The 27,719-nt window shown below is 39.4% G+C and overlaps 2 protein-coding genes across 8 annotated transcripts in view; both read left to right on the forward strand.

The window, feature by feature from the left end:
* Nucleotides 1–7,520: 7,520 nt before the first annotated feature.
* On the forward strand, nucleotides 7,521–27,337 carry scel (sciellin). 6 transcript variants are annotated; one of them, XM_034187212.1, is made up of 24 exons: nucleotides 7,522–7,723; nucleotides 10,940–10,977; nucleotides 12,153–12,231; nucleotides 12,395–12,454; nucleotides 12,552–12,626; nucleotides 13,251–13,283; nucleotides 13,409–13,453; nucleotides 14,776–14,805; nucleotides 14,914–14,979; nucleotides 16,228–16,281; nucleotides 16,412–16,465; nucleotides 16,553–16,606; nucleotides 16,715–16,768; nucleotides 18,590–18,667; nucleotides 18,758–18,790; nucleotides 19,632–19,691; nucleotides 20,667–20,762; nucleotides 24,613–24,672; nucleotides 24,789–24,836; nucleotides 24,941–24,982; nucleotides 25,070–25,141; nucleotides 25,849–25,957; nucleotides 26,719–26,821; nucleotides 26,956–27,337. In XM_034187212.1, exons 2-24 carry the CDS (start codon nucleotides 10,959–10,961, stop codon nucleotides 26,970–26,972), a joined length of 1,341 nt encoding a protein of 446 aa, XP_034043103.1. In that variant the 5' UTR covers nucleotides 7,522–7,723; nucleotides 10,940–10,958; the 3' UTR covers nucleotides 26,973–27,337. The 6 variants fall into 6 exon arrangements, with proteins under 6 accessions (XP_034043107.1, XP_034043103.1, XP_034043105.1 ...); XM_034187211.1 differs by having other exon boundaries at nucleotides 7,523–7,723; nucleotides 10,946–10,977; XM_034187214.1 differs by lacking the exon at nucleotides 18,758–18,790 and having other exon boundaries at nucleotides 10,946–10,977.
* slain1a (SLAIN motif family, member 1a) overlaps nucleotides 16,678–27,719 on the forward strand; it is a 44,236-nt gene continuing 33,194 nt past the window's right edge. For both annotated transcript variants that reach the window (XM_034187208.1, XM_034187210.1), the window contains exons 1-3: nucleotides 16,678–16,682; nucleotides 18,230–18,237; nucleotides 26,395–26,402. The gene's annotated coding sequence lies outside the window, so the exon portion shown is untranslated. The remainder of the gene's footprint in view (nucleotides 16,683–18,229; nucleotides 18,238–26,394; nucleotides 26,403–27,719) is intronic.

Genomic DNA, 27,719 nt, shown 5'->3' on the forward strand with positions numbered 1-27,719 from the left:
GCTTCCTTCCAAAGTCATGTACGTTAGATGAACTGGAAAGTTTAAATTGACCATAGGTGAGGATGTGTTTGTCTGTCTATATATGGACCTGTGATGGACTGGTGCTGTGTCCAGGGTGTAAGCCACCTCTTGCCCATTGACTGCTGGGATATGCTGCAGCCCTCCCTGGTGAACCTTAATTGGAACCAGTGGGTATAAAGAATGAATGAATTTACTGACAAAAGCAAGAGAATACACCCAGTCACATTTACTTAGAAATTCTGTGTGGAAATTGTTACAAAGGTTGGTAATTTAATGGAATTTGCAGTAGTCTAGTTTCTTTTGTTATTACAGCATTGACGCCACCTAGTGTCAATAATTCTCCAGGATTTAGTTTGTTCTCATAGATGTCACTACTAAATAAGTCTGGGCGTGTATATGTGTGTGTAACTTGTACTTTACATTAGTTAACAACATCATAGGAGTCGCTGTGTTGGAGTGACATGCAGATGAATCAGTTGATTGCATCATCAAGTCACGTTATTTATACGGTGCATCCGGAAATTATTCCCAGCGCTTCACTTTTTCCACATTTTATGTTACAGCCTTATTCCAAAATACAGTAAATACATTTTTCCCCCCTCAAAATTCTACTCACAACACCCCATAATGACAACATGAAAAAACTATTTTTTAATTTTTGCAAATTTCTTAAAAATAAAAAACTAAGAAATCACATGTACGTAACTATTCACACCCTTTGCTCAATACTTTGTTAATGCACCTTTTGCAGCAATTACAGTCTTCTTGAATATGATGCCACAAGCTTGGTGCACCTGTCTTTGGGCAGTTTTGCCCATTCCTCTTTGCAGCACCTCTCAAGCTCCATCAGGTTGGTGCACAGACATTTTCAGATTTCTCCGGAGATGTTCAGTCGGATTCAAGTCCACCCCATAGTGACAACATAAAAAACTAAGAAATCACATGTACATAAGTATTAACACCCTTTGCTCAATACTTTGTTGATTCATCTTTGGCAGCAATTTCAGCCTCAAGTCTTCTTGAATATGATGACACAAGCTTGGTGCACCTGTCTTTGGGCAGTTTGTCCATTTCTTGCAGCACCTCTCAAGCTCCATCAGGCTGGATGGGGAGCGTCGATGCACAGCTATTTTCAGATCTTGCCAGAGATGTTCAATCGGATTCAGGCCTGGGCTCTGGCTGGGACATTCAAGGACATTCACAGAGTTGTCCTGAAGCCACTCCTTTGATATCTTGGGTGTGTTCTTAGGGCCATTGTCCTGCTGAAAGATGAACCGTTGCCTCAGTCTGAGGTCAAGAGCACTCTGGAGCAGGTTTTCATCCAGGATGTCTCTGTACATTACTGCATTCATCTTTCCCTCAATCCTGACTAGTCTCCCAGTTCCTGCCGCTGAAAAACATTCCCACAGCATGATACTGCCACCACCATGCTTCACTGTAGGGATGGTGCCTGGTTTCCTCCAAACGTGACGCCTGGCATTCACTCCAAAGAGTTCAATCTTTGTCTCATCAGACCAGAGAATTTTGTTTCTCATAGTCTCAGAGTCCTTCAAGTTCCTTTTGCCAAACTCCAGGTGGGCTGCCATGTGCCTTTTAGTAAGGAGTGGCTTCCATCTGGTCACTCTACCATGTAGGTCTGATTGGTGGATTGCTGCACAGATGGTTGTCCTTCTGGAAGGTTCTTCTCTCTCGACAGAGGAATGCTGGAGATCTGACAGAGTGACCATCAGGTTCTTCGTCACCTCCCGGATTAAGGCCCTTCTCCCCTGATCGCTCAGTGTAGACGTGGCCAGCTCTAGGAAGAGTCCTGGTGGATCTGAACTTCTTCCCGTTACAGTTGATGGAGGCCACCGCGCTCATTGGGACGTTCAAAGCAGCAGAAATTTTTCTGTGCCCTTCCCCAGGTTTGTGCCTCGACACAATCCTATCTTGAAGGTCTACAGACAATTTCTTTGACTTCATGCTTGGTTTGTGCTCTGCCATGCACTGTCAACTGTGGGACTTTATATGTAGACAGGTGTGTGTCTTTCCAAATCACATCCAATCAACTGAATTTACCCCAGGTGGACTCCAATTAAATTGTAGAATCATCTCAAGGATGATCAGTGAAAACAGGAGGCAGCTGAGCTCAATTCTGAGCTTCATGGCAAAGATTTTGAGTACTTATGAACATGTGATTTCTTAGTTGTTTTTTATTAATATTATTAATAAATTTGCAAAAATGTAAAACAAATAAACAAACCTTTTTTTTCCACATTGTCATTATGGGGTATTGTGTGTAGAATTTTGAGGGAAAAATGAATTTCATCCATTTTGGAATAAGGCTGTAACATAGCAAAATGTGGAAAAAGTGAAGTGCTGTGAATACTTTCTGGATGCACTGTAGCAAAGCAACAAAGCTACCTCAAGGTGCATCACGTGGCTAAGGTCTACACTCACCAACCACCTGCACAAGCACCTTGGTGACAGTGGTAAGGAAGAAAGCTGCTTGAGAAAGAAACCTCAAGCAGGTAAGACACAGAAGGGTGGCCCACTGCGTAGGCCTTTCTAACAGATTACAGAGTTACAAACAGTTACAAAAGAAAGTACGTAATGGTGCAAAGTTCACCACAAGGCCAAGCCCACATTTATTACTTGACTGAGTCGGCTGATTCGGATGTTATACTCTGCTGAATACCCGCCTTTTTGTCTAGTGACATGTTTAAGTTGTTGCTGCATAGTGTGCGTGCCTTTCATTTCACAGTAACTAGGCGGGGTTCACCTATCAGCACTGTCCTCTGTTACACCCTGACATGCTATGCAGTTGTCATACCTTTGACCCGTCTCAACCGGCCACTCCCGACCATCACAGTCAGAGTTGGCAGTCAGTTCAGTCTTGTTTTTCAGGTTTTCACTGTAAACTCATAACTCTGTCATTGTCCTTTTGCACTGCAGTCGGCTCAGCCCTGAACAGTATTCATGTGTCTCATGAATTCTGCCATTAGAAAGTTGTAGCCAGTGCTTCTGTTTTTGTGGCACTTTGTTTAGAGACGCTGATCAGTCAGCTCCACGTTAGCACAGACACTTCTTCATCACAGCTGCAATCAAAAATAATACCTTGTTTATTACAAACATCAAACTAGAAGTTTGGTTCACACTTTATTATATGTACAACTTCTAAGTTCATTATGTGCAACATCACACTTTATTTTTGTCATAAAATATCACCACACATGCACACACTGTAAAACTCAATGAGTTAGTCGAACTCAAACCACATGAGGAAACCGATTGCTTAAACCATTTGAGTTTGCCAACTTAAATAAAATCATTTTCAAAAATGGAATTGTTAAAGTTTTAGTAACTTAACAATTTATAGTTAATTAAACTTATGTAAATCTAGTTTATGTTTTTCAATAAAAAAGTGACAGATAAATTTCTGCCTTAAAAAATTACATTACATTTTGGATTAGATTTTTTGATGCATTCTTTGGTTTACTTGTTGACTCTACGTTGTGTTGTTATGACTCCGCCCATTCGCTCCCCTCGGGATGCGAACTTACAGTCTCCCACATGGAAGTCAGACTCTCTAACCCAGGGCTCTGGCCTTGTGACCAGAGAATTCTTTTGAGATGTTGGAAGTGAGGTTTACTAACTACATCTGCACAGCGACACCTGCTGGCCTCCGTTACATAAACTCAATTAAAATGAGTGAATGGAATGCACTGGAAATACATCACCAACACTTAAATGCCCCAAAACTTTAAATGCATTTAAAGGAATCGAGTTGTTAGTTTAATTAATGGAAATGAGTGACTATAACTTTATTCAAAGTTTGAGTTACATTAACTTAATTATTGTATTAAAATGGAGTGTTCGGTTTAACAGTGCAGAATACATTCAGGTTTAACTAATATTTTGTTCTGTGTCTGGGATAAGGAGCTGAGCTACCAATGCATAGACGTGGGTTCGATTACCGGTCATGTAACCTGTGTGTGTCCTTATACAAGACATTTCATCTGCATCTTCCAAGTCCAGTCCGGCTGTATATGTGTGCCAGCCTTGGTTGGGTAAGTAACCTGCGATGGACTGGCTTCCCGTCCAGGGGGAGCCATGGCTTTTTACCTGCTTAACGCTACAGACTCTGTTGATAATCACATACACCACAGGGCCTCAGCGCATGTATAGAACTCAACTTACTTACTCTCTGAACTCTGTTTGTAAAGTTATTAGGCTACTGAGTATTATGACCTCATCATCACTTCTATGCATGTTTTCCAGCGACAAACTGGAATGCTTATTGCACTTAAACATTCTCGGGTGGTATGTATTTGTGTAATGAGGGAGGGTGTGTCATAAAATGGATGAACATCCTATATCAAGGTGTGCATAGTTATTAGGCAGCTTCTGTACCTCAGGCAACACAGCCAAAAAGAAAATTGCATTTAACAAACACTGAAAAGTCAAAATTTGTCAAATGCCTTTCAGAAATATTTAAAGTATTGAGGTGTGGTCACCGAACAAATGTTTTGTTGCAAGAAAAGGTTAGAGAAGAAAAGACACAAATTAACTGCAAAAGACCTGAGAAGAATTAAATGTGACACAACTTATTATCCTCCAGTGCAACTGTAGCCTACGTGTTATGGTTTGGTACCACTGAACACGGGATTGGACCCCAGGAAGCAGGAAAACGGACAACAAGGGTTAGGTGCAAAGGTCAAGTGTTTAATAGTTCCCAAACGTGGCTGTGATAATATAATTACTCCAGAATTCACTGTGATAAATCCTGAAACACTTCAAAGGGCTAATATGCAGGTGACTCCAACGTTCATAAACGAGAGTTTAATGTCGCTGAGATTATCAATTGCAGAATATAACTTTGCCACTTGTAAAACGCCCTCTCTGTTGTGAAAGTGTAGTGACACGGACCCACAACAGGGGGCGCAAATGAACGGTCAATAGATGAGCCAAAAAGTAACAATTTAATGTTGTGAAGGTGCACAACGAACACACATACAATCTCAGAATGTGATTACAGTCAATCCACAAAGGTGACGTGTGGGCAGGCTCGAGGATAGAAGACGTCTGTCCTGAGAAGAGCTGGAACCACACGATTTCCGCCGCCACCGAACCTGGTGAATACTGGAGCCGCCAAGTCAGGTGAATTCCCGAATTCCCGTCCTGCACTCACTCAGCTTCCACAGAAAGAGGGACTGGTACTCCTGCAAACACTCACAATATACAGATATATTGCAACACAAACGGCTGAGGATATTACCTCCAGTGAAGTACGATATCTCGGCGATGAGGTGGAGATGACGTCTGGGTTTTATGGAGTGGGATGATGAAGAATGAGTGACAGCTGTCAGGACATAATGAGTAACAGCTGTCACTCCCGGCTGTGTCCGTGGCGGCAGCGCCCTCTCGTACCTGAAGCCCGCACTTCAGGCAGGGCGCCTTCTGGTGGTGGGCCAGCAGTACCTCCTCTTCTGGCGGCCCACACAACACTCTCCTTAGATTCTGACGACAAAACCAAAGACCAGTTTTGCCACCAACTCAACACGCTTATCTTTTCAGTCTCAGGAAATGATAAAATCTGTAAGAAAATGTAATGGAGAGGCAGGGCGTTGGAAAGTGTAATACAAATGGACTGTTTCTTGGTCTGTATGCAGAAAAAGATCTGTTTATCACAAACACCCAGTTCCAACTCCCAAACCTGCTTTAAAATACCCCCCACCCCAAGGAAACATTGTCACATGCTTGATAATGTCATCACTTGACAGTGTTAGTTGTACAAGGAGAAGGTTCTCATCACCAAGATGGCAAGAAATGTAGATGATTGCTGGACTGATCGCAAACACCAAATAGTTCCATGGACCACACCGTTGCTCAACTGGCACAGTACAATCAGCTGATAATAATGCTGTCCTACCTGAGAGCAAAGACATCCTGAATAGGTGGAGAGAACACTTCAGCAACCTGCTAAACAGGAACTTCACTGCTCTAGACAACTTCCTCAGGAACATACCGCAATACTCTGTACAACTGGGGATGTCATGATGTTCCATGAGTTCATAAGACAATAACCATTATTTTCAAAAAATGTTGAAAATACAATATGCCAAGCCCACATTGCACATGGAAGATTAGAAAAACAAGTCTACATCAATAAAAACACAATATAGGTAAAAATCACGGTCTATCATGCAGTTGTTGTTTCCACCCTCTTAGTATATGGGTGTGAAACGTGGTCCTTATATCAAGCTATTGTCAAGAAACTGGACCAACATCAACAACATTGCTGTACTTGAAAATGCCCAAATAAAAGCGTAGACACAACGTCATTAAACACCAGCTCAGGTGAACTGGGCATGTGCACCTAGTGAATCACTATAGATGCCCACATTTCATCGGCTTCATCAGTCACCAGAGGTATAAACACAACAGATAGGAAGGAAAAACTGAATACTCTGAAATGAGGAAAAGCCTACAATTAGTACTCTGTGTCTAAGGTGGGTGGGATTTAGGAGTTGGGCCACCAACCTAAGAGATGCCGTTTGACTCTGACTATGTTCACTTCAGGGTGTCTGTGTGTGTGATTGGAGAAGACACTTCATCTGTGTGGTCCTTGTCCCCCCACCTGTGAATAGGCAACACCCTTGGCTGAGGAGTAACCTGTGATGGACTGGGGTCCCATCCAAGAGTAGTCGTGGAATCTGATCTGCTTTCCACAGCAGCCCAGTGGGTATCCTGACTTATCGAGGACTTATTCTCATGTGCAATATTAAGTTCATGTAACTGTACATGAGCTGAACCAAATACTGAATTCAGACAACAAGTGAATGTCATTTGGCATGTTTTTAACTAAGTTGGACCATATTTGAGGAAATGCTCAGTTGAGTCATAAACCCAAATTAGTTGAAATCAGTTTAAAGGTATTTAAAGCCATCTTAAATCATGCTTGGGTTGGAGTACTATAAACCAGTTTGTCAAGTTTAAATCCAGTGTAATACAATTTACCAGTGAGTTATATCACTTTATAGTTAAGACAACAATGAATGCCTATGGTGTAGTCAACATAGTCTGATTTGCAGTTGACCCAATCACCCAGGTGCATTTAAAATGATTCAAAACCATCTGGTTTAAATTATTTTATAGTACCTGTTTAAATTTGTTTTAACGCCAATTAAACTTGGTGTAAAACAGTCCAACCCAGTCTGTCTCTTGTCCTACGAGTTTTAAACTGGTTGAAGATCGTTGACATTGAATTAGATGTCAAAGCTACTCAAAAAGGGTTTTATAATTAATTAACACCACACACTGTGTTACAGTCCTGTTTGTAGTATTTCATAGTGAATATATTTTACTTATTACTCAGTTATGATCTCTCACATTTTGTGCAACATTCAGTATAACTTAAAGTCCTATATGCGCACACGATTCTCCGCACCCTGCAGTATGTTGAAAGGCAGGTCCTTCCACAATCCAACAAATTCCTTCTTCACACCACAAATACAACACACAGAAACTGAAGATGCAGGTGACGACAGGAGGGCTAGTACAAGCAGACAGAAAGCCTTTGATTGTTGCCTGAAGCCACGCCCCTGCAGACTCCTCCCACAAAGAATGACAAGGGTGTGATTGCAACCTGAAGAGCGTTAGACAGGTGTTAGGACTTGGACTACGGGGAGAGTTGCTGAGCGTCACTGAGCTGTTTGGGGAGGTATGTAATCTGTTTCTCACTTCTGTTTCATTAGCACAAAATGACCAGAAAATCTTAAAGGCTTATGTACTTTCCATAGTTTATGACACTCTCCTTTGCTTGAGCCCTGACAACAGCAGATGAGGAAAACTTTCACACACACACACATGCAATAGTGACACAGTCACAGAAAAACAGAAACTCAAGTCACTTTACAGATTGCTTTGAACAGTGGCATCATATATGTTAATGAGAGTTTTTCTTTCTGTTGACTTGACATTTGTTTTGGAAGAACAAACATGCACATATGAATAATGTCAGTGTGTGTGTATATATATATATATATATATATATACATACACACACATTGATAATATACATGATATATATGATATACAATAATATCTTCTCATTCTGAGACATTTAATCGTGACTATTGCTGGTTTTATTTTGGACTTGCCATTTTCATTGTAATCCTAACAAATACTTGCGTTACTCCCAAAGAAACAAAAAAACATCACTCCAAATAAAAACCAGAAAATCCCGTTTACGTCGACTCGATCGCAGTGTTGGTGATCAACAGTCACAGCAGTTCTGAAAGAACAAAGGCACAATTTGGTGCAGAGATTTCATTTGTCGTTTGTTCAGCGGCGTTACTTTTCAGCAAACAAGATGAACAACAAAACTATGTCACACAAAGTAAACATATGTACAAATCAAAAGCTACATCATATTTTAAAAGTAACTATTAAATAATTAGTTGCAACAGCTCTATCTACCGATGCAGGTATGTCCTTGGTTCCCCTCAGAGCATTTGTAATTTACGAACACTTGCGAACACTTGATGTTGTTTTGGTGCTAAATATAAGTTCTTTTGGTTATGTTATGGAGGTAACATTTTGTTCCTTTTACAGAGGAGATTTGTTTATTTGGCTCTTTGTTCATATTTCTGGATTACTACTGTATTCAAAGCCACAGAAAGGAGATTAGATTCTGGCAGTCGATTGTTTCCAAATAATTGTGATTTCCTGTTCTCATATATATTTAGTTTTGTTCATTGTTACAACTTCCTGCTGTTGGATCAGTTAATTTAATTTGGTATTACACTTTTCTCCTCTTATGACCCTATCACAACTTGATGATTTAGCCTGCATATGCCAACCGTATTAAAAATGCTGGCATACGTCTAATAAATCAGTTCATTTAGTTTATTGCAACTTCCTGCTGTAAGATTATTTCATTTTGTTCACTGTTAAAAGTTATCAGATCCATTTATTTAGTTCACTGCAAGCCTGTGCTCTCATATCACTAATTTATCTTATTGTCACAACTTCCTTCTATGAAGTCAGTTCATTTAGTTCACTGATACAAATTCCTTCTATCAGATCAGTAAATTTAGTTCATTGTTGCAACTTTCTGCTCTCAAATCAGTTCATTTAGTTCATTGTTGCAACTTCCTGCTTTCATTTTAGTTCATTGTCACATTTCTTGCTCTCATATCAGTTTATTTAGTTCATTGTTGCGACTTCCTGCTCTCATGTCAGTTCATTTAGTTCATTACAACTTCCAGCTATGATGTTATAGTTCATTTACTCAACTCAGCCTTTTTATTTCTAAACTCAACCTCAAACCTTTTATTTCTAAAGCATGTTTAAAACAGCAGCAGTTGACCAAAGTGCTGTACATAATCAAAAAATGGGCACCAAGTTGCCATCCCAATCATAAATAAATAAATTAAAAATAACAATAAAGTTGCAAAGGTCAATAAAACAAAAGACAAAGTAAAGAGTGAAAAAGTATTAGGAAATCATTTAATTTGTCACAACTTCCTGCTATCAGATTAGTTCATTTAGATCATTGTTACAATTTCCTGCTTTCATATCATTTCATTTAGTTAATTGTTACAACTTTCTTTTCTCATATCAGTTCATTTAGTTTGTTGTTACATCCTTGCCTCATGTCAATTTATTTAGTTCATTACAACTTCCTGTTCTCATGTTAGCTCATTTAGCTCATTGTTGCAACTTCCTGCTTTCAGATGAGTTAATTTTGTTCATTGTTGCAACTTCCTGCTATGAGGTCCGTTCACTTAGTTCATTACAACTTTACAACATTCCATATTTTACAGCAGCTGATTTTCTTCATTGTTGCAACTTCCTACTCTCCAAACAGCTAATTTAGTTTATTGTTTGTTGCAACTTCTTGCTCTTTGATCATGAATTTCAGTTCATTATTACCAGTTCCTGTTCTCAGATCAAAACATTAAAGGGCTTGTTTTCATGGCAGACCCAGTTTTAACTAATTCAGCAATAAAGTAAAATAAATGAATGATTATGGGTAAATAAACGACACAGAAGCTTTTTGGTGAGGTGCCGGGCAGCCCTCCTAAATCTCATCACCACACTGGAGAAAGAAGCTGAGTGACTGTATTTCCCGCATCCTCCGATGTAACGAGCTTCAAGTTCTCACAGAACACATCTGTAATGACTAGAATTTGTACAATCTATTGATTGTTATTAAGTTTAATGTCTTCACAAGTGTTGTGCTATCACCTCCCCTTCTTTTCCACTGGTGACAAATGTTTCCACTTCAGCGTTTTTGCCCCCAGTGGCGACGTGAAGCTGAAATCCCAGCACAGCCTGCAGCCGCCTGCACTCACTGGTCATGGCGGCGTGGATGTGCAGTATCGCTCTATTGAAACCGGTCCGGCGTAGTTGGTCTTTACGTCTTGCTAGTCTCAGATCAGTTCATTTAGTTCTCAGTCAAGAAAGAGGCGTCTTCAGCCGGCGCTGTTCTGAGTGCTTCTCTAGTTAGTGGCGTGACAAAACATTCAGCAGTACATGTACCGTACATGCAGCACAGTCTTTATCATGCTAATGCCAGGTTGCAGTCCGCCGCTGTGTTTTGCTGACAGTGACGTGTTTGGAGAAGGTGTGCTGTGGAGGGTGGGTGTGACTTCATGTGGGTACAGATCAAGACAAACCAGTTTAGGGTTTAATGAGTGTGCATGGATCTGAGCAGAGCCTTTGGATGAAACATTGCTACCAGCATGTTGTGGTTCCTATTCGAACGTGTACAGGAATGTCCAAAGTCACAAAACGGCAAAGATTTCAGCATTTAGCAATACATACTACACAGTACTGAACAAATGGGTGTTTTAGGCTGCAGTCCCACCTGCCGGCTGGTATAGTGATGGTCTGAATTCTGATTACTTACCTTGATGTGTTTGACCCACAATTGCAGGAAAAGAGGCACAATGAGCAGAAAAACAGTCTGTAAGTATGGAAATGTCCTGAATACTGCACATAGTGTGGACAGTTTTAGAACATTCAAGAAACAGTATTCAGTCATCACTGTTCACATTTAATGCATTTCAATAGTCACTTTCTTCTCCACCGTGACGTTACTGTGTGGACATGCTGCAGTGCTACATATTATATATTATATAGATCCTTGCCATTTGATTGGTGGTTTGTATGTCACATGATATTGATCATTCGTCCCGTTTGCAATTTTGTTCCATTTACCGTGCAATTTTGGTTCCATATGTTTTGCACCGTTGCACGTTGCGACCCACCTTAACGTAAAGACATGAGATGTTGTGTTTGCGTGCATGTAGCAATGAAGCACTGATGGACCGCGCACTCACACTACTACTCTCGCAACCTTTGACACGGCGGAGGTGCTTAGTTTAAAAACAAACATCCCATCCTGGGGTTTGCTTTGGTGACAGACGATAATTTGATCGAGCTTATTGACGGAGCTCACTCTTCTCACACAAAAAACAAATCCAGTACGCTGTAAGGCATCGGGAGGCATTTGCAGTATTCACTGAGGCATCTCCAGCTGAAGTAGAAGTGCTGTCAGATGAAGAGCTTGACACATTTCTGTCATGATTTCTCGCTAGACTGAGGAAAGCCGACGGCAGTCTGTACATGAAGAAGTCAATGCACAGCGTTTTGGATTGGGCTGTTTTTTAACTATCAGACTGTTTTTGCAAGTTGACTGAGAACAGTTTTGGATTGGATTGCTATTTAAAGTTCATGTTGGACTGTTTGGAACCTCTTGACCTCAAAGGACCAGTGACACACACCAAAATGCAAGTCCCTTAAATATCAAATGGCAAGGATCTATTTTAGGTGTCATATAAAACAAATAATGAATGTGTTTTCATTTGTGCAATGGGACGACTATTTAATGAGGTGAAAGATGAGATGTTCTCATTGAATGGAACATTTCATCTTTCACCTCATGAATTATTCTTCCCATCATTTTCGTAAACCTTCCTTATTTGTAAATTGGGAGTGGCACAGCTAACTGAAAATGATAAACCACCACAACACTTGACTCTATTGTATGAATTTAGCTTAGAATTTTTTTGGCTGAAAAGCCCCAAAAAAACCACACCTAAACAGTTAAAATTTCACATTCGGTGCCTTGGTGTTTGCAGATGAAACCAGAAAAAGTTCAACTCTGCTCAGTGACAGCAGCTGGATCAAGAAAAACGATGCTGAGGATGAAGATGTTGAGTAAGTTTGACGGGGTTCGGTTGCCACGTGGGGGGTGTTCATGAACACGGAGGCGATGTCACCTCAGGCAAAAAATAAAAAATTCTGCACATTTTTCATTCAAACTCTCATCTCTTCCTCACAGGACTGAATATTTTATACTTTTTGTCCTTTCTCCTTTCAGCCAAGATCCAAACTTTGCTAAAAGTGTTCTGAGCAGCTACAGCCAATACACTGTTTCAAGGTCAACACTAATTCTTCAAAAATAAAGGCCAAATCTGAATTTTAGCTGAAGTTCATTTGTGTGCAAATTTTTAATTTTTAATTTTTTCCCCTCATAGCTCTGGAACTGAGGAACTAAAAAGCCCCACAACAACAAGCAGCCCCTCAACATCTGTGCAGGCTCTCACCAAGAGGTATAACATGTGACGCAAAGTCTTTCTGAGATTACTGACAGGATCATTTTCAAGTGATCCCCAAAGAGTGGGTCGTGGTCCTCTGGTTGGCCGTAAAGGTATTGCAGACGGGTAGTGAACAGTCGTTAAAAATAAGTTAAAAACTTCTTTGATTTTCATCTTAATAAAGAAGCTTAAAATGATCCCAAAATGTTTAGGATTAATTTAAAAAATGTACTCAGAAGAAATAAAAGCCATTTGAATTGTAGCCTACTTCATGAGAAAATTTTATATTTATTTCTACACTTGAGCTCGGAAATAAATAAATAAAACAAGCAACTCCAGCCAAGTTTGGTGCCAAAAAAAACACCCCTATGTTTTGACCTTTTGATCCCAAGGAATTTGACATTTGCCAACATAAAACCCTTTAAAGATAATTCTGGGGATATGACTGTTATCCACACATGAAGTTTGGTGGAAACTGGGCCAAATTCTTCAGAGGAGTAGTGGAACAGCAAGCACAAACATATGCTTAGTATGATGATGCATCGTGTGTGTGTGTTGATAGCAGCACCTGTGACATGTTTTGGTATCTTATGCCAGGTTATATATGAATAAGTACCTTTTACTATTTCTGTGATGCAGATTCAGTTCATATAATGAGGATTCAAACAGCAGGTGCGCATGACACACACACACGGCCTGGATAATTTCAGCTGTTAATTTTTATCTTAAATAGATAAGATGAAGCACTTTTAATAAAACCTGATTTGAAGTACTCTGTGCATCTCTTCTGATTGCAGCACCCTCCCATCTACCAAGAGTTCAAGCACATACTACAGCAAAAGGTGTGTGTTCTTCATACAAATCTGGAGCACCACTAATGGGACCAATCTGGATGTCAGTCTAGATCTAGGCTAAGTTACATTTCAGTAAGGTGTAAGGTACTGACTCCCATAAGGTAGCGATGCGGATCTGGCTATATCCGCTGTGGCGACCCCGAACAATACGGGAGCAGCCGCATTGACAACAACAACATCCACATTAGCTTTTGTGTTATTGAACGCAACAAATTAGCAATGAAGTGTGAATTGATATGCAAGATAGTAGGGGGATGTTGGTCGCATTATGGAACATCATTTTGATGGTTTGAAAGGCAACTACATTCATCTAAAGAGACATTTTATTGCTTTAATGATTAGATTACAAATCTTTATCGATTTTGTTAACAACAAAACCTGTTTTTTTCCACCCTCAAACATTTTCTCCCATTGTCAGACTGAAAGGGGAACTCCAGGACGTTACAACCTAGGCTGTATTTTAGACACGCTGGGGTTCATCTTTTCACTCTGGACAAAAACGAAATGAATCAACACAGTATTGATTTAAAATTCAAAAACTGCCACAGGCTAACTGGCTAATAACTGTAATGGTGTGGGGCAAGCTAAACACACTCTCAGTAAACTGCTTCTTGTCAACACTGAGCAGGTGGAAATGTCATGGGTTTTTCAGAACAAGCTTGTCATCAGTCGTCAACTTGGAGTCACTAAGTAGACAACCACGCCGGTCGACTCCAGTGCAACCAGCTAACTCTATAATGAGCCTTTGTAAAAAGTTTATTTACATTTATTGGGGTATGCATGTGCCTGTTTTTCTCAACAGGGATCCTCTTTGATTCCGAACACTAAAGTTACATTGTTGCCTGTTCAGTGGTGACAAGAAGAGGTTTACTTCTGAGTGTGTTTAGCTTGCCCCATGCCATTACATCAATTATCCAGTTAGGCGGTGACTATGTCTGCATTAAAAAATCAATAATGTACCGAGTAATTTAGTTTTTGTGCCCATTGAATAAATGATCCCAAATCGTCTAAAAATGGAGCCTGAGTTGTAAAACACTGGTGATGCCCTTTAATGATCACATTCTGCCCAGCTGTGTCAATTTTAGCTCTGCTGTTGCTATGAGCTAATCTTTATCATCTTTAACGCTCAAGGTGCTAGAAAAAAATTGCTATAAAAATACTGTTTTGTTTTTTTTAAAAAACCATCTAAATTCTGTCCTTTTTGTAGCAGCATATGTCATTTTCTCTCCAACAGTGTATCTGTTGCTACATGCTAATACACAAAACAGTATAACATTATAATAATGTGAATTTGATATTTGCCACAACAGGACCTCTTATACAGATGATCCTGCGGCAAGGTAGGAAATTAATATGTGCAACAGTTTAACAAAAATAAATAACTAAAAGTTCAAATAAGTGACTTATTTTGTGTTACCTTTGCTGCTAATCTATGTCTCTTCCTGTAGCTATACAACCACGACTATCACCAAAAGTGGTAACGCCACTGAGACCACCACTACCACCACCACCAAGTAACAAATCCCACAACATTTACAACGGCGGGCACAGCGAACCTAAAAAAACAAAAGTTAGCTTCCATAACCGCTAATTTGACAATGCTAATCTACAAAGCATAATTATTATTGCTACCAATAATCAATAACTTTTACTATATGAATTTAACTTTAGCCTGTTTGTTTGTTGGCTCTAGAACCCTGAAAAACAGACCTTACGAGCTGAAAAAAATCAACAATTAAACAGTATTTTCTATTAAAATACAGCATATTCACTCTGCAGAAAAGTATTATATGAACAAGAAATATTAACAAATAAAAATACACATGGAAAACATTTTTTATGGTTCTCAGCAGGAAACCAATAGATTGCCTAAGTCTGGGTAGGGAATGAGGTCTTGCCTCAAGTGAAGGAGTTTAAGTACTTAGGGGTCTTGTTCATGAGTGATGGGACAATGGAGCGTGAGATTGGCGGGAGAATCGGCCTCGCATTCACTCCACCGTACTGTTGTGATGAAAAGGGAGCTGAGCCAAAAGGCGAAGCTCTCGATCTACTGGTCAATCTTCGTTCCTACTGTCACCTATGGTCATGAGGGTTGGGTTATGACCAAAAGAACTAGATCACGGGTACAAGTGGCCGAAAAGGACTTCCTCAGGAGTGTGACTGGTGTCTCCCTTAGAGATAAGGTGAGAAGTTTGGTCGTCCGTGAGGAGTTCGGAGTAGAGCCGCTGCTCCTTCGCATTGAAAAGAGCCAGCTGGGGTGGTTTGGGCATCTGGTAAGGATGCCCCCTGGGTGCCTCCCTAGGGAGTTGTTCCAGGCATATCACATCTTTGAGGAGATGCCAGGGAAGACCCAGGACTAGTTGGGGAGATTATATCTCCACATGGCCTGGGAACACCTCGGGATCCCCCAGTCAGAGGTGGTTGATGTGGCACGAGAAAGGGAAGTTTGGGGTCTCTTACTGGAGCTGTTGATCCGAGACAAGCAGTAAAAGAGTGAGTGACTAATAAATGCAATTACTCTGGTTTGAGGACTTGCTCCTCCTCCTACTCAAAGTGATGCTTCGTCAGATGTGCTGATTTCACTTATTGGATTAGCACGTACATTCCAGGCTGCGTTAAAATATGTAAAAAAAAAAAATGATAGTATTGCTAACTAGCGGTTAAGATAATGAGCTGTGCCCATTGCTGATTGTTTATACGTGCATCATTATGCCACGTGTTGCCCTGAAGGCTGTATCACTTAACATGATGTCTTCTTCCAGGTCCGTTAAATCACCGACTCAGACTTTCACTGACCGGGTCCTCTCAAGCAAATCGTAAGATTTTTATTTATTTATTTATTCTACTTTAGGTTACTAATTAATCTTTATCATGCATCACACACAATGAAGTGAAGAAACTTTCCTAAAATGTGGCATGCGTGTGATGTTATTCCCATTCTCACAGGACATCATCATACTCGTACACGCCCAAACCCAAAGTGACTGAGATAAGGCCTGAGTAAGACCTCCTTTAAGCATTTTTGATTCACTCGATTTTATAACCACAGTGATGACAATAACCTGTGAGGAAATGTTTGCTCTGCAGGATCAGCGACCAAATTAACGAGCTGAGCTCCATTGAAGATTATACCCCAGACTGGTGATCAATTTATTCACCAATCAAGTCTACAGCGTCTGTAGACGACATATTTTTCTGTGTGTGTGTGTGTGTTTTAGTCATTCAGTATTTATTTTGTGTTTTTCACAGCAAATCAAACACGTCCACGACTGAGACGGTGACTGTGAAGACGAGCTCTGTCGAGTGAGTCTCATGCCACAGTGTATCATTTAAAAGTGTAGCATAGTGTTGGTGATATAATAAAGGATTATTAACCGAGCGCGAGGTCTGTACGGGAAAATATCAGACCACGGTCTTGACGGTTAATAATTTGTTTATTATATGGCTGTTCAGAGCTGTGTTTTCATCTTGTTGGTCTTCATTTTGCATGTCCACTTTGAGCTTGTTTGCTGTTAATTCCTCCAGTTCAAACTCGTCAGGGTAATAAAATTCGCTCGGGGAACGGTCCTCTTCGTTGCTCATAATTTATTTGTTCACTTTTTGTTTTGTTTTATTTCGCGTCGGGAAAACTGGAAAGAAAGTCGCAACTCTGATACGCAATCTGGACCGATTGTCATGTAAAGGTTTGATATGGGAAAAAATCTGACCATAAATCAGCCAAATAGGAACACCCGTACTGTCGTAGCCATATAATAACAATAGACATTATTATTGTTATTGTTTAGGCCAGGGGTCTGAATAAGAATCAGATTGACATGAAGATTTCAAAATATATTTAGAATTTACAGTCCTGGTCTGAATTATTGGCATACCTGAATTTTAACCACATATTTTAAGATATATGTCAAAATAAATACAACTATATCATTAGAATATTTAATAGAATGTCCCGTATTACTGAATAACAATGTTACTGTATCCACCACACTGCAGAACCACTTTAGGAGAGGTGATGGTCCAGTAGGGGAGGTGATGGTCTCGTGGTTAAGCATTGGGCTTGAGACCAGAGGATCCTCGGTTCAAATCCCAGCCTGACTGGAAAATCACTAAGGGCCCTTGGGCAAGGTCCTTAATCCACTAGTTGCTCCCTGGTGTGTAGTGGGCGCCTTGTATGGCAGCAACCTTGATGTGTAAAGCGCTTTGAGCGTCTGATGCAGATGGAAAAGTGCTATATAAATGCAGTCCATTTACCCTTTACATATGGCAACCACAGAGGCAGATAGCTGGTCCATCCCCAAAATCCAAAAATAATCATCTACCTGTAGCAGCCAAGTGAAACATGGGCGTCCCTTTGGCCTTTTCCAGCCGCTTATATTGATTCATCTGTGTGCTGGATCATGCCGAGAGGTGTGTCACATGGCCAAAATGTTGTAGTTGATCTCCCCTCACGATACTCCGTATCTTTGTCTCTGAGTATTTGTTCAGTTGACACAAAAGGATTCCAGCAGTACCCAAAGATCCTTCAATCAACCCTTGTACCAAAGACATCCAGTTGTGCATCTAGTAATTATTGTTAATAATGAATGTATGTCATACCAGAGTATAACTCGCAGAACCTCCCAAACTAGTTAAAAAAACACATGAGTTATACTCTGGAAGCCACAGTAACTCTGCAGGTGTCTTGTGTTGGAGAGTAGCACGCTTTGAAGGGGATGGAAGAAAGACGTTTGGAACATCCCTGGAAGAGAAGAACCCACAGAAGAGCTCAAAGGGTCTTGTCCTTGGGGGGTGGCAACTGGTTTAGAGTAGAGGCATTATCCACTGTGGGTGGACGGGCACCTGAAACATCCTTTCCCCTTCAGAACTACAGCCTCAAATACCATTTCAGTATACACAATATAATTTGGAGCGTCCAAGTATTCATTTTATTTTCAAATCCTTGATTTAGAAAGCATGAAACTATAACAAAACCAACCTTTACAAGAAACACGTCATTTATCAGTTTTCATTCTGGAGGAAATTTTCCTGCGTTGCCCATCTTTTAAACTCTTTAAAAGGGTCAGGGAGCAGCACAATAATGCACATATGGACATTTATGTGTTATACTGTGTGATTCCTCTGCAGCCCTGAGGATAAACTCTACGATACACTGATTCCCCAGGCCATCAGAAGCAGCTCCATAAAAAGTGACACCATACGAAGGTGAGCGTTTATCCATAAAGAATATAATTGTCATGATCCATAATTATGTATATAAAAAAAAAAATCCTAAATCAGAATCCCTGTTTCCAGTACTGACACGGTAACGGTGAAAAGCAGCAATAGGTGAGTTTGATTCCATAATACGGAGATTCCTAACATCTGAGTTTGAACCCTATGAGGGCGCATGAGCTGAATGAATGTGGACATATGTGTTAGTCAGTTCTGCAATTAGTAAATTATTTTCATTAGGCACTCATCTGCTGACCTTTTTTTTTTAAATAATAATTGACCGAATAATCGAAAAGACCACCAGACGTTGATTGACATTTGGACTATAGAGAGACTTGTATGTATGTATGTATATGCTGGTGTTTTGTTTGTTCTTGTATTCCTTGTGTTTGTGAACGACATAATTCAAAACATTTTGTTGGAGTGACTGAGGTTCAGCCAAGAATAAAGAGAATTGAGAGAATAATCAGTTAAAAGCCAAGGCAACGGGACCAGGTCAGAATTGGGTCCCAGTGCTTATGCATCTCGCTATTTTGAGGAATTGGTTTAGTTACCTTGAAACACTAATATGAAATCACATATGACTTTTTTATTGGTGTCAGTATCGTTGATTTGAGGCAACCTTGAAAGGGCAAACTCAAAGTCATAACGGTTTAACTCAAACAATCTGGACCCAAAATGGTTAAAGATGATGGAAGGGTTTCATGTTAGTCAAGAATAAAGTGGGTCATTTTGGACAGAATCTACCAAATATCGACGCCATGCAGAGCAGTGTATTATGGTGTCAATGAATCACAAAGAATTAATTTGGTGTCTGGTTTCATTGATTTACTGTATTTTCAAAAAAGTTACTTTCCATAATCGAAAGATTTATTCCGAGATTAAATCGAAAAATATTTCAAAGCTAATTTGGTGAATCATATCTATCACCTTATTTTGGCTTTTTGACATGCAGCTACAGCTCCTACACTGATGGCGGTCCGTCCAGCTACACCACCTACTCCACCAAAACCAGGTAACGACTTTAACCTCAGAGATCAAAGGGATCACATGTTGGAAATTAATTAATAACCAAGTTTCATTACACAATATTGTGCACATTTCAGACTTTAGTAACCTCTTTGTTTTTCTTCAGTGCACACATTTGTAAAATACTGTAGAGTTCTATTGTTTCAGGCCTCCACTGAATCTCTAAATCATTCAGCTTTAACCATCTTAAAGTCATAACTTGAAATCCACGATGTGATTGTGAAATAGTTCTCAAAAAAAGATAAACGGAGGTGAGAAATTGCTGTCATGTTTTGAACTGGAGACAAGGTTTTACATTTACTAGTAATCAGTAACATTTTATTCAAAAATAATGTTAAAGGTGCACAAAGACCCTCTAACATAAGATAACGTCACCTGTCAGTCTTTCCCAACCCACTGAGCTGACTGCAGAGTGGATCAGGTAAATCAGTGGGATAGGGATTTGGACTACCAATATGTAGACCTGTGTTTGTTCTGTCTATCCTTGGACACAACTCTTCGTCTTCACTGTTCTAGTCCACCCAGCTGTAACTGTGTACCAGCCTTGGCTGGGGAAGTATCTTGCAATGAGGTATTCCACTTCACTCTCCAAATTCCCCAATGCTGGATTGTTGGGTGCCATGTCCTGTGGCTGATTTGGTTTTGGCCATATGTGCCCACTTATGCCCTGCAGTCACAATGGACGTGGCCTGCTGCATGTACCAAAGGTTAAGAAAAAGACAGCAGGTCATCAAGAATTTGCAGTTTGTGCACTAACGTTATGGAACAGTTCACAAAGTTTTTAAAACTAGTCTTAAGAGTTTTCTGTTTGTAACTTCCTACAATCTTTTTTTTCTGTTTTATCATGTTTTTAACACTAGTGGGCTTTAGGGTCTTACAGGACTTACTTCTGTCATTCTTTGAAGTATTATATGCTTGTGTATAAATAAACCTAAGGCTGGTGATCATGTTGTCTGTCCAGGTCAAGCGATGACGGGTATGACACCATACTGACAAGAACATCCAGTCAAACTGAAAGGTCATCTCTGTCATCTCCAGCTTCCTACCAGACCACCAGGTAAACACTGTGCACCCGGTAAAACACTAGTGGACAAAACTACAACTTGTTAAGGAGGTTGAAGTAGCTTCTATTTATAGTTAATGTCATATAAATTTCCAAACATAACAAAAACAACAACTAAAACCCTTAATATCAAGGCAAACCATTTTAACTCTCCAAAGGAGCTTATGTATTCACTTAGGTTTGGTTTGTCTGTTGGGTTGCTTTATTGGCAAAAATAAAGAACAGCATTTTGAAAGAATTTTATACAACTGTGAGGCTGAGTCCCTAGAATTGATACCACTGACTTTTTGTAGGTGGATTGATGACAGGAGTAGCTAGATTATTTAATAATCAAGAATAATAATTTAAAAATAAATAAAACGTCAGTTTTGGCCTTGGCAGGAAAGTTTGAGAGCTTTTCCTTATTTTTCCTCTCTTTGTTAACAGAACTGCTCAAAATCAGATGAACTGATTTTCATTAAACTTGGTTAAATGGTCAAGAAAATATATTTGGAAAGACCTCAGTAACGTGGCTGAGTGAGAACATTTGAGAATCATTTTATTTATAAATTTACTGGTGTAGCCTTGCTCAAGATTGATAAAAAAAAGTAAATGGTTCTTTCTCACCCTGTCTCCACATCACATGTACATCAGTCGGTAGGTTTTTGAGTAAACCAGTTACAACTAGATTTTTAGAAGACAATCTCATCCTTGAAAAATTCCAATCTGGGTTTAGATCGCGACACAGCACTGAGTCAGCACTTTTAAAAGTTCATAATGATATTACTTTGTCAGTGGATGCAGGGAATCCTGCTGTGCTGGTTCTGTTGGACCTCACAGCAGCCTTTGATACTGTGGATCACACAGTACTTGTTTCCTGGTTAGAACATTTTATTGGCATTCATGATACTGCACTTAAGTGGTTTAGATCATATTTGGCTGAAAGGAGCTTTTCTGTCATGATTGGGGACCTCTCTTCATCAACTGCTCATCTGTCTTGTGGTGTGCCACAGGGTTCTGTCCTTGGGCCGATTTTATTCTCTTTGTACATTCTGCCATTGGGGTCAGTTATAACCCAGCACAATCTGTCCTTTCATTGTTATGCAGATGATCTGCAAATCTATTTGCCTGTGAGGACTAATGGGAGTGATGCTTTGTCATCATTATTTAATTGTATTTGCGATGTAAAGCAGTAGCTGTCCCAAAACTTCCTTTACCTGAATGATGGTAAAACGAAGATCATGGTGTTTGAGCACTCTGGCATACCAAATCTGGTAGCACCAAATTTTGGTGCTTTGGCTAACTATGTAAAACCAGCTGTCAAGAATTTGGGAGTGATATTTGACAGCTGTTTGAGGTTTGATCAACATATAAACTCTGTTGTCAAAGCTAGTTTTTTCCAACTTCGCCTTTTGGCTAAAATAAAGCACTTTCTCAGTAGATGTGATCTTGAGACAGCCATTCATGCTTTCATCAACTCCAGACTTGATTATTGTAATGCACTTTATTCAGGCATTAATCAGTCGTCTCTTGCACGTCTCCAATTGGTGCAGAATGCTGCTGCTCGTCTTTTAACAAACACTTTTAGACGTGAGCATATTACGCCCGTCCTGTACTCACTCCACTGGCTTCCAGTTCGTTTTAGAATTGATTTTGAAATTTTAATGTTTGTTTTTAAAGCTGTTTATGGCCTTGCACCTCCCTACTGGTCTGAAATTTTAACTTTGCACACCTACAGTAGGACATTAAGGGCGTCTGGCCAGCTTTACTTAGATGTTCCAAGGTCAAGATATAAACGCTGGGGTGATCATGCTTTCGCGGTAGCTGACCCCAGACTGTGGAACGAGCTACCTCTTGAGTTACGTACTATTCCTGACCTAGCACTTTTTAAATCAAAGTTAAAGACTTATTTATTTAAACTGGCTTTTAACACTCAGTGGGGAGGTGACATGCTCTGTGTTTTTTTTTATGTGCTGTTTTAAAATTTTATTCTACTATATGTGTTTTATTTTTGTGAATTTGTGTTTTTAATGTTAAGCACTTTGGACACCAGTCGGCGCTTTATAAATAAATGTTGATTGATTGATTGATTGATTGATCGAACTAGCCAATCAAACACAAAGTCAACACTGTTAAAAATAAAAAATAATAAATAAAAAAAAACATGAGAAAACCTGAATACTTTAGGCAACCCAGTGCACAGATATTTTCAATTTTTCCAATTCAAAGTTAGTAGTTAGGGCAATTTAGTTTAAAATATTGCTCAAATGTCTATGTTACATTTGAGAAACAAAATTTTGAGATCAATTCACAGCTTCAACTGACTACTTCCGTGAAACTTAAAATAAGTTTGGTGAAAAATAGGCTTTTTATGTGTTGTAGCTTGTTTTAACTCCATCCTCTTGGATTAGTAATGGGAGCATTTTGAGACCGATGTAGTCAGAGTTTGAGCCTCTAACCTTTTGGTTTGTAGACCATCTGCTCTACACCATAACCATGTTTACTGCAGGATGCACCAGTTTCACGTGAATATTAGATGAGTTTATTTGAGTCATGTCCATTTTATGTAATTAAATAAATACATTTGTAGGTTGTAATTTTATTTTTTTGCAGAGATAGGCTCCACCCCCAGCGTGGTCACCATCACGATAAACATTCAGAAATGGATGGATGTATAAATAGTCTAAAGAATATTGTAGCTCAAGTAGTAGAGCAAGTTACACTCAAAGAATGTTTCATGTTAGTTTCGAGTTAGTTTATATATAACAAACTGAACAGGGTCTTTTTCAGCATGATGTTCATATAAAATTGTTGGACGTGGGTTGACAGTAGTTTTGAAATAAACAGTTTGATTATAAAACATGTCATTTGTTCTGAATTAAGTGAAATATGTTCAGAAAACAAACAAAAAATCTTAAAGTAACAATTTGCATGGACATTTCTGGGTAGAATGGAGGTAATATAGAGAAGTAGGATTAACATAAATTAAATAATTCGATGAGTGAATTGCACCAAAACCTTTTAATTAAGTTGGATGAACTTAATTAATCTTGTCTAGGATAAATCAATTATACTAAACCGCTTAACTAAATGCATTGCTAAACTTGAGTTAGTCTGACTGTAAAAGTAGTTGCTGTGTTGGAATTACTTTTAGTCCATTCTTTTTTAGAGTGTAGCTTTGAAGGCAAAAGCTTGGTAAGGGGTCTTGTCTGTGAAAACGCTGCGCTAAACCCCAAATTCCTCCTGGTTCAAACCTTGGAAAAATTGGCGAACTATTAGAAATTAGTTTTATGACAGAAATTAAACCATCTGCAATACACTGAGACCAGTACAATACACAAAGACCCAATGTAAATGAATTGTTTCAGTTGGTAACATCTAAATCAATAAAGTTGTTTAAACTTAAGTTTGTAAGTTAGCTTACTAACTTAAGTTCAAACAACTTAATTCATTCAGGTGTTACCAACTGAAACAACTTTTTAAGTTGGTTCTTTTTTCAGTGTAGCATAAAAGATTATTTTTTACAAACTTATTATTTTAAGTTCACTGAATCAATAATTATGCATTGATCTGAATCCAAATTTTGAGTTGGTTAAATGTAACATAACAGTTTAAGGAAACTTTTTTCATGTAAATTAATGCAAGACATATCTTTTAAGCTGAGAAAATTATAAATGTCTGTGTAGCCAGATCCCTTCTGTTTTAAGTTTTCTTAACTTTTTATGTTTTTGCAGCGAACCAGCCAACCAAACGTAACCTAATTGGCCTTGATTTGCCTGATGTCTAAATTAACTATAAATATCTCACAGCAAAGTTGCTGTTCCATATGGTTGACATCTTTTTTTTTTGTCTGTTTGACACACAGCTACAGCTCTTACAGCGACGATCTTCCGTCTTCCCGTAGCTCCTACACCATCAAGTCCACGTAATAACATTATCTACATCTCCCTCACGCAGACACACGCCTCTTAATTTTATACAAATGGTTGCAAATGTGTCTACAGTAACTCTTAACCTCATCTGTCTTGTGTTCACCTGCAGTGACGACTACACCAGCAACCGTAGGCCCTCCAGCCGGTCAGACAGCAGGTAGGAAATCAGGGATCCTGTCCTTTATTAACACTGAGAAACGATTTAGAATTTCATCTTGTTAAATGTATAATATATGATCCTTTTTGTATTTATGAGTACAGCAGTTCCACTTCTACTGTCTACACATCTTACAAGACCAGCAGGTAGTAGAAGGGATGAATTATTGTTTGAGTTTAATGTCTGTGTGCAGATTGTTTTGTAGCTTGTTAATGATATTACTCCCAAAACAGGTCTGATGATGGTCTGTCAGATGCCCCCTACTCTAGAACCTCCATCAAGAGTACATACTCAACTCTTGACAGGTAAGTGTGGTGGTATTTTATTTATTTATTTTTTAGCTACAGCATTAATGAGAGACACTTATTTAGAGGGTTAAGTTCACAGTTTAGTATACTGTAAAACTGAATCGATTAGGTCAGGTCTGGAGCATGCACTGGTTCCACATGACGCTGCTTCCACTGCCCAGTAGAACCACCTTGGGTCTTGGATGGCAACCTCCCAATTAGACCACCAGTCCATCCCCACTTCTCAATCCATCTTTTGCATTCTGACAAACCAACATTTCTCAACATTGCACCCAATGAGTCAAAACGTCACACGTTCTTGAGAAATGTTGATTTCTCAGAATGCAGAAAAAATGGAGAACCATGCCCAACTTTTTTTTTTTTGATCGGGCTCATAACTTCTTAGTCACCCCGTACAACTGTCCAATTGAGACAAAGTCATTCCAGTGGCACTCAAGGATTCTTCAAAGAGACCGAGTGCAAAAGTCACCTAGTCACAACCGTACAGTAAGACAGGAAGCACCAGGACCCTACAGATGTGGACATTTATTCCCCTTACAGTTCTTAAAAATTAACCTGCAAGCAAATATCTGCAGACCTTCAGGGAGTTACTTTGTGACTGCTGGTGTTAATTAGTATTCAGCAACTACAGTTCATGTTGTCAGATTTTTAGCATGACTATATATTGTCCTTTGAGAGCCACATTGTGCTTGTTTATGTTCTAGACCTGTGCTTGAGAAAGACCTGTGCACCTCCTGCCGTAAAGTCTTCAGCGGTGACGCCAAGATGGTCCTGCCTGACATGAAAATCAACTGCCATGCTTTCTGCTTTAAAGTGAGTTTTTTCATTGTTTCCCCCTTTTTTTTTGGACGTAGATGTCACTTGAGTCATAAAAGTCAGAATGAAATGTGCAAGAGAAGAACCTCTTTGAGACTGCTGGGTCAAAAAACAAAACAAACGAACAAATGGAAATAAAACCCCGCAAAAAACAGAAAATTTTGCTTTGCCAATAACTGAACATTAGCACCCAGGTCAGGTCAACTCTGGGAGCAAGCAATGGGTTCTATGCATCTGCACATCCAACACACTACAGAGCAGCCATGATTCCTGCATGACAACCACCCAGACGGACAACCAGTCCATCCCAGCCCAGTCTCACACTTTTTTTTTTCATGCTTGTAAAATAAAAAAGAAAAAACCCCGTCACAAAGTGAGTCACATTTTCGTGATGGGTTTTTTTATTTTACAATTTCTAACCCTAATCCCCACAGACCCCCGTGTCACCCTGCGTTTCGTGCTCCCTTCACAAAATGAATTCTTGCTCCCATCACGAAAAGGTGGAGCTTTTTGTGATTTATCACAAACGATGGATTAATTTACTTTTCCGTGATGCCATCACGAAATGGCGTGAGATTGGGTTGTCCATCCCCACCACTTTCTTCATTTGCTCGATGTTTCTATACCTACCACCCATATCTGTTGACGACTAAACCGACACGTTTAACTGCAAAACCCTGTGAACCAACAAGCATGTATCTCTTTCCTCATGCCCACGGGGCGATTTGTGTGTGTGTGTGTCTGTTTTTTGTTAACAGTGTGGGGTGTGTAACAACTCTCTGAGTCACCTGAAAGCCGGCGACACCATCTGGGTGTACCACCACACTGTGCACTGTGAGAACTGCTTTGAAGCCACTAGAGGTAGTCCATCCACTCACTGCATTACACACACCCATAGAACATGTTTTATTGAGAGCTGGGTTTTTTTTTATGTCATTAACAAGGAAAAGAAAATCATCTTGAATTTAACTTTTTTTTTCTTTTTTGCTTTGCAGCAAAATGGCGTCGTTGAGGTTACCTGAAGCTTCAGATGAAATTACAAGAAGTGATTTTTTTTTTTTTTTTTTTTTAATCACTATAATTTTGGTGACACTGGGCAAACGTGTACGGCTGGAGTGTTGTTTTGGGTTTTTTAGACTTGAGGTGTAACTGTACTTTAGCTTTTCTGCAAAAGGTTTCACACTGTGTTCACATCTCAATCCTCTTCTTCATACTTAACAATATTTCTATAATGCTGTGCCGTCTCAAACCTGTAGCCTTGAGGGCAGTCTTGTGCTGCATGTGAGGTGACATGAAATAATACAATATTGAAGGCCGGGGGCTTATTCTGTGTGCAATAATGGCAATCAGTTTATCTATTAAATGAGATAAAACATCGGTGAACCGCTTGTCTGGTATTGCTTGTGTCAGTGTTCACTGTTGTTAAGCAGAATAATAATCACAGTTTCAAGGTGTACTCATCTACACACAGTGTTTATGATAAATTAACAACAGTTACAGTTGAATAATTGTCAATCTTTAGAAAATCAGCAGTGCTTCTTTTCAGCTTATCAATTTTTGCAAAGCCTCTGATTTGGTTGATTGGGCTGCCCTGTGGAGCACCATGAGAATGTGTAGGATCTCCAATAATTTTGGCAGACAACACAGACAGCAAATTTGAGAATTTGTTATGTAGCGAGATGCCTGATTATTTTCTCTTTTTTGTATTTATTTAATGGAAATTGAATTTTAAAAGTTTCAAATATGTTAAAGGCTTAGG

The sequence above is a fragment of the Thalassophryne amazonica genome, chromosome 14 (assembly GCF_902500255.1).
Source record: "Thalassophryne amazonica chromosome 14, fThaAma1.1, whole genome shotgun sequence".
NCBI classification, from domain to species: Eukaryota; Metazoa; Chordata; class Actinopteri; order Batrachoidiformes; family Batrachoididae; genus Thalassophryne; species Thalassophryne amazonica.

Coding starts and splice junctions, on each gene's coding strand:
- scel (XM_034187212.1), top strand. Junction 16,466..16,552: donor GTGACTGAGATAAGGCCTGA/GTAAGACCTCCT, acceptor TTTGCTCTGCAG/GATCAGCGACCAAATTAACG. Junction 25,958..26,718: donor GCCATGCTTTCTGCTTTAAA/GTGAGTTTTTTC, acceptor TTTTGTTAACAG/TGTGGGGTGTGTAACAACTC.